The sequence below is a fragment of the Pongo abelii genome, chromosome 2, assembly GCF_028885655.2.
Source record: "Pongo abelii isolate AG06213 chromosome 2, NHGRI_mPonAbe1-v2.0_pri, whole genome shotgun sequence".
Classification (NCBI taxonomy): domain Eukaryota; kingdom Metazoa; phylum Chordata; class Mammalia; order Primates; family Hominidae; genus Pongo; species Pongo abelii.
The window spans coordinates 194,949,056-194,964,613 of record NC_085928.1 but is presented as its reverse complement, the minus strand read 5'-3'; the positions used below and the strand labels follow the sequence as shown (position 1 = coordinate 194,964,613).

The 15,558-nt window shown below is 39.5% G+C and overlaps 1 protein-coding gene across 4 annotated transcripts in view; it reads right to left on the bottom strand.

Annotated features, from left to right (window-relative positions):
• The window catches only part of VPS8 (VPS8 subunit of CORVET complex), a 236,563-nt gene that overhangs the window by 88,739 nt on the left and 132,266 nt on the right, over window positions 1-15,558 (bottom strand). For all 4 annotated transcript variants that reach the window (XM_024244828.3, XM_054553099.2, XM_054553100.2 and 1 more), the window contains one exon: window positions 3,256-3,403. In XM_024244828.3, the coding sequence (XP_024100596.3) occupies window positions 3,256-3,403 (148 nt within the window). The remainder of the gene's footprint in view (window positions 1-3,255; window positions 3,404-15,558) is intronic.

Here is a 15,558-nt window from a genome sequence, read left to right as displayed (position 1 = left end):
TTTGACAGGCTTCTCAAAATCAAAGTTCAGATTCTAAAATTGAGTCTTTCTAACCTCAACCTAATACTGGGATGTTGCAGAGGGTCCCTGAAGCATACAAAAAAGAGATAATACACCAGCTTATTTGATGTGCTAAATTATATGGGAAACACTGTGACATAAGAAATGATGTTTCTTTGAGTTGAATTTGTATATAGTGTTATTAATATGTGTTCCAAAATTCTATGAGATTCCTAGAAATCTGGTTATATGTCTTGGTATATGTTATCAGTCATATTTTGGGTTATTATGTTAAATTGTTGTAGGCCACAGAAAATAACCAAATATCCTTGACAACTATGCCTTTAATCACAGCCATTTTAAGTCATTTTGTCCATAGTTACTTTATTTTGACGCTTTTTTTCTAAAATCTCCTTGCAAATTCTAAAGTGTTGCATCTTCAAGGAGGTCACGAAAAAGAGTGCAACACTATTCACAATAGCAAAGACTTGGAACCAACCCAAATGTCCAACAAAGATAGACTGGATTAAGAAAATGTGGCACATATACACCATGGAATACTATGCAGCCATAAAAAAGGATGAGTTCATGTCCTTTGTAAGGACATGGATGAAACTGGAAACCATCATTCTCAGCAAACTATCACAAGGACAAAAAACCAAACACCGCATGTTCTCACTCATAGGTAGGAATTGAATAATGAGAACACTTGGACACAGGAAGGGGAACATCATACACCGGGGTCTGTTGTGGGGTAGGGGGAGGGGGGAGGGATAGCATTAGGAGATATACCTAATGTAAATGACGAGTTGATGGGTGCAGCACACCAACACGGCACATGTATACATATGTAACAAACCTGCACGCTGTGCACGTGTATACTAGAACTTAAAGTATAATAAAAAAAATTAAAAAAATAAAAATAAAAATAAAAGAATAGAAGGGAAAAAAAGAAAAAAGAAAAAGAGTGCAAGAAATACTCTTGAATACAGGTTTCTGACAACTGTGACACCATATTATCACTGGATTGGGTAAAAATTTCCCAAACCCCAGTGGAAAAAGCAAACAAACCTGGCCTCATAAAATTGCTAACCTGACATTAAGAAAAATAAGAATAATTACACTGGACTGAAAAAATTTTTTATGACTTGTTTGAAACACTGCTGATACTTTTTATGTGTTGCTTTCCAGAGTTAAGAAAACATTTTTTTTTCTGGGGTTGGGGGGGGGTGGCTAATTCATAGCATTACAATAATTTGGTAAAGTATATTTTTGTGGCAAAATTAAAACATTTACTTTTTTCTATACCTGATCCTTTCCAAATTCAGAAACTGAATATTCACATTCTATGGCAATATAGTTAATTTCATGAGTTCAGTAAGAATTTGTTCTGTTTGTAGCAGAAAAATTGGAAACACGGGTTATATTACCAAGGCTTTGACTGGGATGTCATTATTTTTAGATATAACCAGACTCCTTTAAGAAACTAAGCTTAACTTTAAGGAGGCAATAAAGGCCTTGGAAAAACTGGCCTGGTACCTTGTCAAGATGGTGTGCTTACAGGGTTCCTAGCCTTGCAGTAAGTAAAGAATGTCACTTCCTGAGAAGCCCAGCAACTTCAGAATATTTGGGGGCCTCAAGAAAAGAGTATACCCAGGTACTACAGGTAAAATCTGATGATGGCAAGCCCATGGCTTCGTTTCCCAGCCTGAAGATGAGAGACTTTTAAAGGTCTACTCTGAGGTTTCTTGTAAGTTTCAGCAGAGGAGATTTTTAAGAAGCCTAAATGGCCAATCACTACTCTTGCAGTAATTATATACATCATCAGGCCAAATATAATGACACTAAACTTATTATACAAGTCAATTGAACTTACTCTGATTATTTTTGGTAAAAATGGGGGAACTGGAGAAAAAACTATTTCAGAAAAAAAAAACCACAGTAAACATTATGAGATTCTAACTCACGGTTTTTGAGATTTTATTATTTACTTGCAATTTGACTAAATCTGAATTTTTAGTTTCCTCCAATATCTGACCAACTCTCCAAACTAATATTTGAACATTTTCTCCCATTTTTCTGACTTGGAATCACTGAAATTAAAACTGCTTTTCCTGAAGCTCTGCACACTAAAGCTAGACAACTTGATATTAACTTTGGAGGAATCACAACAACAACTTATTTATGGACAGAAAGTTCACTGGAACACCTCATTCAAACGGCAATCCAGGAAAATCTGTCTGACTGCCATTTCCTACTTCCACCCCAACTATAGATACTTTAAACACATATCTTGAAATATTCTCAGCTGGCTCCCCTCTAGACTGAGAGACAAGCTTAGAGATTGCTCCAAACATTAACTTTTGTTTCTTTTTTGTTTCTATAGAAACGTCTTTTATTAAATGCCTATGTACCTATACCTGACTTTGTCGAAAACACACTTACAACAACACCACCTCCTAAAATGAGATGCAACTATTTAACTAAACTGACCCATTTTCACAACCAAGAGATTGTTTCAATAAGATATGGGACAATGTACCTGAATTTGTTCCTTTCCACTTGTTCCAATCTTATGATTTTCTCCCCTCTGCCAATCTATTATGTCAAAACCACTAACCCAAATCTCTCCACAGTTACCCACCTGGCGTTTAATATGTGAAACTTTCTAAAAGTAAAGTTTCAAAGGGGGCACCGAACAAAACCAAAATACATTTCCCCCAAATACTGAGGATTGTTAAGTTAAAGACAATGAAAATGCAGGGGAATCCTCTGCTCCCGCCTCTATCTGCCTGATGGCAGGACATACATTCTTTACTGGAGATAGCACTTGCTTATTGGCCCTGAGAAGGCACCAGCAGGCACGGGAGGAATCTGGGAACACAGTTAACTATCTTCCCATACATGTTCCCACCTTTTACTAGGCTGGAACTGCTCTCTCCTGTCTTGTCACTATGTAAGATTTAAGGCTCTTTGTTAAAATACTGTTTAAGCAAAGCCCCTAAGCCACTGCCTTGAGAAAGGTACTTTTGAACTGAGGCCTCTCCTACATGATGGGTATAGCACATATCAATAAACCTCTGTTTGTTTTTCTTTTGTTAATCTGACTTTTGTTTTCAGGAGTGTGTCTCAACTAAGAATTTATAAGGTTTAAAAAAGAAATGACATATTTTTTTTCCCTTTTCTTTGATCATCTGTCAAATGGGGAATGTTAAGAAGAGTTTACTCTTGTCTCTTCTACACTGTTCATCTCACCTGAATAGTTTCTTCCAGACGGTAGCACTCAAGGACTTGCAGAGTCTCTATAACTTGGGATGGGCTGAACTGACACAACAGCTCAATGAACTGCTCTGTGATACAAGGAGATATTTGCAGTAATTCTTGATTTATATGAATACCTTCCCTAAAAACACAAAAGATAAGAGAATACTCAATTGTAGCATTATTTAATCACATCTATAATTAAAAGCTACCAGTAAAAAGCACATTACATTAAAACTAGGACTACCTGCTGGTCAGATAAAAATATGAATTGAAAGTCTCAATGTTATTTAGGTTACTTGAGCAAACTGTACATTACATAAGAGGCATTGTAAGTTGCAATATTACTCAGGTTATGTTGAATAATTAAGGAAGTAACATTCAGTTGAAACTCTTCTAAATCATACCAAAAGTTGTGTTTTATTCTAAAAGAAACAAGAGCCACCCAGTTTAGTCCTAATACTTTGATCTCTAAGTAACTATATATAACCATCTTCCAATCTCAGTTAAGTGTTTCTTCTTTATGTTCTTCATAGCACCAATCATATTACATTGCAATGACTTCTTTAATTATCTATCTTCTCTAAAACACTATAAATTCTGTGAGGGGTAGGTACCAGGTATCTTCTCAGTGTAAATTTTTGAAGCTAACCAATGTCTTGCACATAGTGAGGACTAATTTTTTTGGTTATTGTTACAGTAAATAAAGGAGTAATACTAAAATACACAATATTTATGGGTTCATTTGCCTAGTACACCAGCTACTCACATAGCCCGCTATTCATAATGCTTACACAAAAGTTTTGGAAGTAGAGTATTAATTGCATCATACTGGGCACTCAAGCACTCAACTACTGACGGCCGAAAGTAGCTATTTAGGAAATCAACTGTTCATTGGAGACCTAAGAATCATCCTCTCTTTAGCTTCAAAAGAAGTTAGTTCCTTCTGAGAGTCCTATCTTCTCTTCAGAATTCCTCAACTAAAGCTCATTATTATATAAATAACTGGAATAGGGTTAATAAGATACAACAATGATTGCTTGGAAAACTAGCCCAGTTCTGAAGAAAGGTTAAAGCACACGGTCTAAAGAAGTAGTTTCCAGCTTTTCTCATATTGTGGCACACAGAAAATAAGATATTTGTTTGGTCCACTGTAATGAAGTAAGATTGCTCACAAGGGACTCTGGTTGTCCCAAGAGCTGAGATAGTCTCCAGGCACACTTGTAACCATGTACAGTACATCAACAGCCACAGGGTAGGACTCTCTGGACTCCAGAAAGAACAATTTGGATTTTGTAATTATTCATAAGCGATGGTAAGCAGAGCTTCTACTTTTACTAATAAGAAGCTTGGGTTAAAGAAAAAGAGACTGTAGTTAGACATAGGTCATTTTCCCTAATTTAAAAGCTTTGTGATACTCAGTCCTGACCAGAGGTGGGTAAACGATAAACTAAAAAAATTCTGCTGCTTGGAACTTTCAATACTTGCTGATGGACTAATTCAGTATCTCCTCAAATTGGCTATAAATTCCAAAGAAAGAGTGTTCTTTTTTTTTTTTTTTGTATCTTATAACTGCCTTTAATACAGAAGTTTGTTCAGTGACTGGCTATTCCCTATCTATACCACCACCTTAGTTCTTACCCACAACTTGAAAATCATCTGTTTAAGTAGCTGTGTCCCCAACCACACTGTGAAGTCCATGGTACTGCATTCATAATTGTTTACCTATCATGAAGACATAATAAATAGTGCTCAGTAATCTGATGTAAATATATATTGAACTGAACTGAAATGAATGTAGACAGTACACTGGACTGCCTTCAAACCGAGGAAAACGTGTAGGGTCCAGCCCTACGGGGCTTAGCAGGTGTTCTCCCCGTGTGTGGAGACAAGAGATTGTAATAAATAAAGACACAAGACAAAGAGATAAAGAGAAAATAGCTGGGCCCGGGGGACCACTACCACGAAGACGCAGAGACTGGCAGTGGCCTCAAACGGCTGGGCGCGCTGATATTTATTGCATACGAGACGAGGGCGGGCAGGGTAAGGAGGCGGAATCTTCTAAGTGATAAGATGAAGCAAGTCACATGATCATGGGACAGAGGGCCCTTCGCTTTTAGGTAGCCGCCGCAGAGAGAGACAAGGCAGCATATGTCAGCGTTTTCTTCTATGCACTTATAAGAAAGATCAAAGACTTTAAGATTTGCACTATTTCTTCTACCGCCATCTACTATGAACTTCGAAGAGGAACCAGGAGTACAGGAGGAACATGGAAGTGGACAAGGAGAGTGACCATCGAAGCACAGCACCACAGGGAGGGGTTTAGGCCTCCGGATGACTGCGGGCAGGCCTAGATAATATCCAGCCTTCCACAAGAAGCTGGTGGAGCAGTGTTCCCTGACTCCTCCAAGGAAAGGAGACTCCCTTTCGCGGTCTGCTAAGTAACAGGTGCCTTCCCAGACACTGGAGTTACCATTTGACCAAAGAGCCCTCAAGCGGCCCTTATGCGGGCATGACAGAAGGCTACCTCTTGCCTTCTAGTTCACTTCTCACAATATCCCGTCAACACCTGACCCTATACCCGCCGGTTATTCCTAGGTTATATTAGTAATGCAACAAAGAGTAATATTAAAAGCTAACGATTAATGTTTATAATAATGATTGATAATTGTCCATGATCATCTCTATATCTAATCTGTATTATGACTATTCTTATTTTAACTATTTTCTTTATTATACTGAAACAGTTTGTGCCTTCAGTCTCTTGCCTCGGCACCTAGGTAATCTTTTGCCCACAAAAACGTAGAATAGAGGGGCTGAAAACTACAGGGACTAGGGCTATAAAGTCAGAGATAATTAGGAATAAATCCTATCAGAAAAGTCCCACATGGAGAAATTAGAAGCAGCACATGATAAATCTAGGGACACGGCAGTTCTCTATGTGGGAATATAATATTGTGATATAATAAGCACACAGTTCCTAAAATCCTTAAGCTTTCCAAAGTGTTATCTTCTTACATGCTAGTGAGATGACTGAGGGCTGGGGGCTCCTGGACAGCCTCAGGATAAGGGCTGGTTGCCAGGAGAGCCAACCACGTGATTAGAGGGTTGTAACTTTCAGTCCCACCCCAGCCCTGACACCTCTGGAGAGGGAAGAGGGGCTGAAGGTTGACTTGATCACCAATGGCCAACGATGTAATCAATCACGTCTACATAATAAAGCCTCCATAAAAACCCCAAGGACTAAGTTCAGGGAGTTTCTGGATCGCTGAACATGTGGAGGGTCCTGGAGGGCAGTGTGTGCTGAGAGAGCATGGAAGCTCCCTGGCCCTTCCCACATACCTCTCCCTATGCATTTCTTCTATCTGGCTGTTCCCATATATCATTTGTAATATCCTTTATTATAAGCCAGTAAATGTAAGTAAGGTTTTCCCTGAATTGTGTGAGCTGCTCTAGCAAATTAATCAAATCTGGGGAGGAGGGTCAAGGGTATCCTGATTTAAAGTCCTATTTGGTCAGAAGCACAGGTTACAGCCTGGGGCTTATGCTTGGTACCTGAAGTATGGGCTAGTTTTGTGGCACTAAGCCTGTGAGAAGAGAAATAAAAGGAAAATCCTAAGCTCTCCAACCAACTTAATGAAACTGAGATGGAACAGGGGCCTCTCTTAGCAGCCTGCCACACACCTTCCCTTCCTTCAAGCATGAAAATAAAGAAAAATCTTGAATCTCTTTGAGGGAAATTCCAGGCATCTAGCTGGTCTTTAGAAGTAAATGAGTAACCTGATAACAAAGAAACAGCTTACAACAATAGCCACCCAAGTAGGTTAAAGCCACAAGATGTTTGATTCCCTGTAGAAATTAAAGATAACATCTTAACATATGTCCCTGAGTTGTTTTTCTGAAACCTGCACCACAACCAGATGGAAAATGCCAACCACTGTCATGCAGAACTCAGATAAGGGGGCCCCTGAGGACTGAGCTCTGTCTGCTGTTGTTTGCTCTAGATTGCTTCCTAAAGGGTCTGGAGAGAGTCACGCCCACAAGCCAAACCTTAATATTCCTTCTGCTGACCCCAAGTTCTCAGGCAAAGCCTTGCTTCCTTAACCAACTGCAAATCAAAGAATCTCTGAATCCACCTATGCCATATAGGACCCCCACTTCAAGATATCCCAACCTTTTTGAGCCAAATCAATGTATAAAACCTCCATATAGTGATTTGCAATTTGGCCTGTAATTTCTGCTTTCCTGAAATGTTCCCCGGCCTTTAAAAACTCTTCCTGTAAGCCATCAGGGATGTCTGGTCTTAAGCATGAACTGCCGATTCTCCTTGCTTGGTGCCCTGCAAAGAAATGCCCTCTGTTCTCTCACCGCAAACCTCAATGTGGGTGTTTGGCTTTACTGCACCAGGTAAGTGGACCCAGGTTCAGTTTGGTAACAGACCCCATCTTAAAAATTGAGTTCGCAGCCATGACAGGGTGGCAGGTCAGATATGCCTCACTCAGTATGCCCCTTCCTTATTAACCTTTAACCAGTATTCTTTCCTAAGGAGTAAACAGAAACCAGCTCTGGAAAACAAAAAACAGATGGCTCATTCTTTCATTGCCTTTAGCCAACTATCTGAGGTTGTGACCAGACTCTTCCTCCACCTTTGCTATTTCAATGTGACAGCTCACCAGTTTCACAACACATCCTTTCCTAAACACCACCACCTCCACAACTGTTTTGCCAAATGGCAGAGGACATGCAGTGAGGGTTTTCGTGTCATCTGCTTCACCTTTTGACGTCAGAGGGCTGAAAACTGCCCCTTTGGATTGTGCTAATGCTGCCATATTTTGAACATGGGTCCCACGAAAAGGCGTGAAGCTTGATTGTGCATGTGCTTATTTCTCCTTTCATAAATATTCATGACTCTTCCTACAGGTTACTGAATATATATACTTAGCTACTCTACTCAGCATAAATTACTGTTCCTTATACCCCTCCCTTGAACTGCTTGTTTTCAGCTTCTGCCAGAGGCTACACTTCTCAGCCTGTAGAATGGCCACCTTGCAGGCTGCAACTCTTTATCTGAAATAAAGCTCTCCTTTCAAAATTTATGAACCTTGTGATTCTTCAGTTGGCAAGGATCTGACAGTAACTCCAGATACATAGTGTCAGAAATGAGTGAAATTGTAGGCTACCCACTTGGTGCCCACTAGAGAACTGCTTGATTGGTGTGTGGGGAAAAATCCCCACACACATCACCAGCACAGACTGGTTTATCTTATTATCAGAGGGATCAGGGTTGTGTCTCAAGAGAACACTATTAGGTAAAAGAAAATGGGAATGTTAACCAATGTTTCCCCATATTCAGATGAGCCAGTGTGCTTTCCAGAGGTTTATGCCAAATTGTAGGTTGTGTTTTATGCCAAATTGTTGGTATTTCATTTACATCAGACTTCTGTTAATATGTCTTAGAAATGCAAGACTATGGAGGAAATTAAGACTAGACATAAGTATGAATAATAGTACTTAATTCTTTCCAGAAAATTTATTGACACAACCATTTACAAGAAACAAAGTTGTGAATATGCATCAAACCAAGCAAATCACCCAGATGAATAGATTTTGATGGATTCATTTGTGAGAGAAATAATGTGTCTGATGGGAAATGATCAGGCCACATCAATATAATCAAAACTTCAATAAATTAGCTGGAGCATTAATGAATTTACATCCATTTCTGACTGTTGCTTATCAGTCTTGCACATAAATTTGTTATATCCATTTCCCAAAGCTATCTGTTAGTCTTCTATTAACTATCTGCTTTGCAATATACCCACTACTTTCTTTTGTCAGTTTTAGAAGAAAGCATGTGTGTGCCTTGTGAAACACACACACAAACCCTGCCTACTACAGAATTCAGGTTGGAGCACATATCCACTCTCACTCAGACTGTGAAAATCATTTCAAATTATAACTCTGTAAATTTCTAGGGAAGACTAAAAATATATATCAGTTTTGAAAAACATACATCAAATTCTTTTTTTTTTTTTTTAGACAGTCTCACTCTGTCGTCCTGGCTGGAGTGAAGCAGTGTAATTTCAACTCACCGCAATCTCCGCCTCCTGGGTTCCAGTGATCCTCCCGCTTCAGCCTCCTGAGTAACTGAGACTATAGGTGTGGGGCACTACGCCTGGCTAATTTTTGATTTTTTTGTAGAGATGGGGTCTCACCATGTTGCCCAGGCTGGTCTTGAACTCTTGGGCTCAAGCGATCCACCTGCCTCAGCCTCCTAAAGTTCTGGAATTACAGGTGTGAGCCACCATGTCTAGCCCACATTAAAATTATTCTAAAATTCAAATTCTGTAAATTAGTTCAACCATTGTGGAAGACAGTATGGCAATTCCTCAAGGAGCTAGAACCAGAAATACCATTTGAACCAGCAATTCCATTACTGGGTATATACCCAAAGGAATACGAATCATTCTACTATAAAGAAATAGGCACACGTGTGTTTATTGCAGCACTATTTACAATAGCAAAGTCATGGAACCAACCCAAATGCCCATCAATGATACAGTGGATAAAGAAAATGTGGTACGTATATACCATGCAATACTATGCAGCCATAAAAAGGAATAAGATCATGTCCTTTGCAGGGACATGGATGAAGCTGGAAGCCATCATGCTTAACAAACTAACACAGGAACAGAAAACCAAACACCAGATGTTCTCACTCATAAGAGGGAGTTGAACGATGAGAACACATGGACACAGGGAGGGGAAGAACACACACCAGGGCCTGTTGAGGGGTGGGAGGCGAGGGGAGGGAACTTAGAGGATGGGTCAATAGGTTCAGCAAACCACCATGGCACATGTATACCTATGTAACAAACCTGCACATTCTGCACATATATCCAAGAACTTAAAGTAAAATAAAAATTAAAAAAAAATAAAATTCAAATTTTGACTTCCTAATATTTGACAAAGAAAATAAACATTGTGTTGGAATTTTTTTAAAGGCTAGTCCAGTCCCACCCCCTCACTCTAAAAACTGTATCTAAATAGGCCAGTCTAGATTAATCTCCCATTTCTCTAAGGAAGAGGATTTCACAATCTCCTTCATATATTGTTTTTACAATTTAGGTCCACTTTGGCTTAGCCTAAATCCTGTCTGCTTAAATTCTCTGCTCTATCCCATATATCCAGTCTTTAGATGTGGTGGCCCCCTTTTGACTACCCAGTACCTTTTAGACTGAGAATGCAAATATATCATCCACAACAAGCTAGAGTTAAAAAAAAAAAAAAAAAACCAAGAAACTGCTGGGCATGGTCGCTCGCTCATGCCTGTGATCCCAGCACTTTGGGAGGCTGAGGTGGGTGGATTCCTTGAGGCCAGGAGTTTGAAACCAGCCTGGGCAACATGGTGAAACCTCATCTCTTATTAAAAACACAAAAAATTAGTCGGGCGTGGTGGTGCGTACCTGTAATCTCAGTTACTCGGGAGACAAAGGCAGGAGAATCACTTGAACCCAGGAGGTGGGGGTTGCAGTGAGCCGAAATCACGCCACTGCACTCCAGCCTGGGCAATACAGTGAGAGACTCTGTCTCAATTAAAAAACAACAACAACAGCAACAAACAACAACAACAGCAACAAACAACAACAACAACAAAAACCCCTATTTTCCCTATAGTTGTCATTCAAATCACAAGGCCTTTAAGCTGAACTTTCAGCTTTCCATACACATTCTGAGTTAAAAATGCCAAATGTAATCCTGTGCCAACTAAGCAAAACATAAGTGAATGTTCCAATCTGCCTGAAAAATACATTAAATGTGATTATTACAGGTAGTAAAGACAGTATCTATAAAATCTGTATGAAACTGTAACATACAAACACAATGGTCTCTACAAACTTGACAAGCAGTGACTGAGACAAAAACTTTCCTCTGGCAAGAAGGAATCCAGTGCATCCTTGGTCTCTTTGCTCCCCATCAAGACCGCCACGATCCACAGAGCTAACAGTATTTCCACATATAGGAACAGCCACAATCCCTCATAAACTTTTAAGAGGCACAGAACAAAGCAGGCAAGCTCATCATTGCCTGACAGCAAAGATTCTGACACATCTAGTTAATGTAACAGCAGATCTAAGACAGTTGGCTGTAGGGGATTTGGTCACTTTCCACTTTCCTGATTTGACTAATAATCAAATGCCAAAATGTAATTTTTCAAATCTTTTTTTTTTTTTTTTTTTTAAAGACAGAATCTCACTCTGTTGGCCAGGCTGGAGTGCAGTGGCATGATCATGGCTCACTGCAGCTTCGACCTCCCTGGCTCAAGCAATTCTCTAACCTCAGCCTCCCAAGTAGCTGGGACTATAGGTGTGCACCACCACGCCCTGCTAATTTTTATAGAGATAGGATTTCACTGTATTGCCCAGACTGGTCTTGAACTCCTCAGTTCAAGCAATCTGCCCATCTCAGCCTCCTAAAGTGCTGAGGTTACAGGTGTGAGCCACCTCACCCAGCCTAATCTTTCAAATTTTAATAAAATTTGTTATTTCTCTGATAGTCATGAAAAGAAAGTACATATTGTTCTCCTACATAGGAAGGAAAAATGAGCTTTATAAGCTAATAGAAATAAGAGCCTAATGATTTCAGGGACAGAAAGAATAATTTAGCTCTATAACCACATCAGGTATAAATGTTATTTGAATCATTCTAATTCTATACAGGCTGGGATGTTGTATTTTCAGACTACTTTAAGAAACTAAGGTTAACTTTAAGGGGCCATTAAAGCCCTTAGAAGAACTGGCCTGGTGCCATGTCTACATGGTTCCCAGCCTTGCAGTAAGTAAAGAATGTCACTTTCTGACAGGTCCAGGAACCTCAGAATATTCTGGGGACTCCAAGCAAAAATGAATTCACCCAAGTACTACAGGTAATATCTGATTACTATGCTGGCCACTGATTTACCACTGGCAAAGTCCATGGCTTGACATCCTACCCTGAAGAGGCTTTTTTGTGTTTTGGAGACCGGGTCTCCCTCTGTCATCCAGGCTGTAGTGCAATGGCAGTGGCGCAATCACAGCTCACGGTTAACTTCAAACTCCTTAGCTCAAGCAATCCTTCTGCCTCAGCCTCCTGAATAGCTGGGATTATAGGTGTGACTACTATGCCTGGCTAATTTTTCATTTTTATTTGTTTTAGAGATGGGGACTCACTATGCTGCCCAGGCTGGTCTTGAATTCCTGGCCTGTAGAATCTTTTCAAGGTATAATCTGAGGTTTCTTATAATAAATTCCAACAAAGCAGATTTAAAAAAAAAAAAGAGCCTATATGGCCAAGCACTATTCTTGTTGCACTTTATGCAAATGATCAGGCCAAGTATAATAAGGCTAAAACTGGTATTTATAATTAAATTAGTGTAATTACTGTAAATATCTTTAGTAAGAATGGGGGTAATTATAAAGAGAACTTATGTTTCAGAAGAAAACTATAGCACATCTGTTATTAAATTCTAGACCTGTCTACTGTTTTTGAGTTTTTTTATTACCTGGACTAAATCCTGAATTTTTAGTTTCCTCCAATATCTGGCTATGACTCCCAGACTAATGTTTCTAATTTTTCTCCTACCTTTCTGACTTGAAATCATTAAAAGTTTAAAGTATGCTTTCCCTGAAGCCCTGCAAGCTACAGTTACACAACTTGATATAAACTTCGAAGAAATCATACAAATTATTTATGGAAAAAAGTTCACTGAAATTTTGATGCAAACAGCAATCCAGAAAAATCTGTCAGAATTACCAGTTTACTTTTACTCCAACTGTAGATATTTTGAAAACAAATATAAAAATCTTCTCAGCTGACTGCTCCAGAATTAAACTAGCTAACAGACTGCTCCAAACATTAACCTTTGTTTTTCTTTTGCTCCCATAGACATGTCTCTTGCTAAACATATTTGTCTATACCATAGAGTTAATTTTGATTTAAAAAAAAAAAAAAAAACAACCTGCCCACAACATCACCTCCTGAAATAAGATACAACTGATCAACTGAACAGAGTAATTCTCATGACTAAAAGACTGTTTCAATAAGGTATGGGACAATGTACCCAAATTTGTTCCTTTCCACTTGTTTTAATCTATGATTTTCTCCGCTCTGCCAAACTCTTATGTCAAAACCTCTAACCCAAAATCTCTCCAGAGCTACCCACCTAGCTTTTAATATGTGAAACTTTCTGAAAGTAAAGTTTCAAAGGAGGCACAGAACAATCAAAATACGTCTCCCCAAAATATTGAGGATTGTTAAAGACAATGAAAATGCGGGGGAACTCTCTGCCCCACCTCTATCTGCCTGATGGCAGGATATAACATTCTTTACTGGAGACAGCACTTGCTTATTGGCCCAGAGAAGGCACCAGCAGGTACCAGCGGAATCTGGGAACAGATTTTACTATCTCTCCACACGTTTCCACCTTTTACTAGGCTGGAACTGCTCTTTCCTGTCTTTTCACTATGTAAGATTTAAGGCTTTTTGTTAAAATACTGTTTAAGCAAAGCCCCTAAGCCACTGCCTTGAGAGAGACACTTTTGAACTGAGGCCTGTCCCACATGATGGGTATATCACACATTAATAAGCTTCTGCTTGTTTTTCTTTTGTTAATCTGAGTTTCGCTTTTTCAGTAGAGTGTCTAAACTAAGAACCTGAAAAGGAAAAGAAAGTTTTTTTCCCTAAAATGAGTTTACAGCTATTACTACGTATAAGTAAACTGCTCTCAAGAAAACAGTGTGGATGAGGAGGGAGGAATAGGCATGCGAAGGGAAGAATGGCAACGTGTAGTGCACCTGATGAACACATAGGCCAGCACTGCTCAGGAATAAAAGAGAGAAGAGACATGGGAAGATGGAAGAAAATGCTGCTGGCCAGGTGGGCCTGAATCCTTTTGTACCAAGAAGGGCCTTGTATACCAGGAAAACTGGATTTCACCTTAGGTAATGGGAACTGAAAGAGCTTTAAGAAAGTGGCAGAGAACATTATCATTATCTGCCTGTTCAAAAACGGAAAAGGAAGCCAGGCTGGTTATGAAGCTGCCACTGCAAAGATGATGACGGTGAGAGAAATCTAGCATGGCTGACTCCGTCTTGTGACAAGCCTCATAGGCTGGCTGTCCTCGCTCATTCCTGGGCACAGGCCAAGCTAACCATGAGTGGAATTTAATTTACAGTTTAACTTTGAAGCAAGGATGATAACAGTCCCCCTAAAACTAACCCCCTCCTTGCTCAGGGACCAAAACCACCTTTGTAAGACTAATGAAAGACTACAAGATTGGGATTATGGGAAGAGCCTGAATTCTGCTAAAATATAGGTGTAGCTAAATGATAGCCAGCCATTGTAACCTAGCTTGCCTTTCTATAATCCCTTGCTGCTCAAGGAGTCATATGGCCAGACATCATAAGATTTGTGACTTCCCCAACTGCTCCTATAGATAACACCACTATTGTAGAACCTAAGATTGGTCTTTGGAGATGTTTTCAGGCTTTTGCATTCTGACCATCTTCTGACTCTAACCAGACCTGGGACTCATGACTAAAGTGGTCCTGTGGCCCCCACTGAGGCACATTCAACACACAAGGACCATTTTCCACACTACTATGATTTCATCTCCAACCAGTCAGCAGTGCCCATTCCCTAGCTCCTTGCCCACCAAATTATCCATAAAAGCCCTAGCTTCTGAGTTCTCCAGGAAACTGACTTATGTTATTACACCAGTCCTCCCATGTGGCTAGCTCTGTGTTAATTAGTCTCTTTCTCTACTGTAATATTGTGGTCTCAGTGAATTGTTTTTTCTGTGTAGCAGGAAGAACCTGTTGGGAGATTACAGTTGGGAAACCAGCAAAAGAAACCAGAGGAGGGATGTTGAGTGCCTAAACCACGGCAGTAGGGGTAAAGACAAGAAGAAAAATCACACATAAGAGATAGAGAAGAGGTAGAGTTTATAGATTTTGGTAACTGTTTCTGTGTGGTGTGGTGACAAGGTGGTGTGGGAATGGATAAAGGAAAGTGAAAACTTGATCATCACGCTCAAGATTTTATTTAAGATACTTATACATAATTACCTGCTTTTGCCTATCTTCCTCCATTAGAATGTAAATTCTCTGAAGGCAGGGCCCTGTCTTATTCATCATTTTATCTCCCATGCCTGTCAAGTGCTTGGTATGCTGTAGTTACTCAGTAAATTGCTACATAAAATAAATGAGTTTATGATATTAATTATTAAGAGAGAAGAGGTTTAGGTTGGAAAAAGTGAGT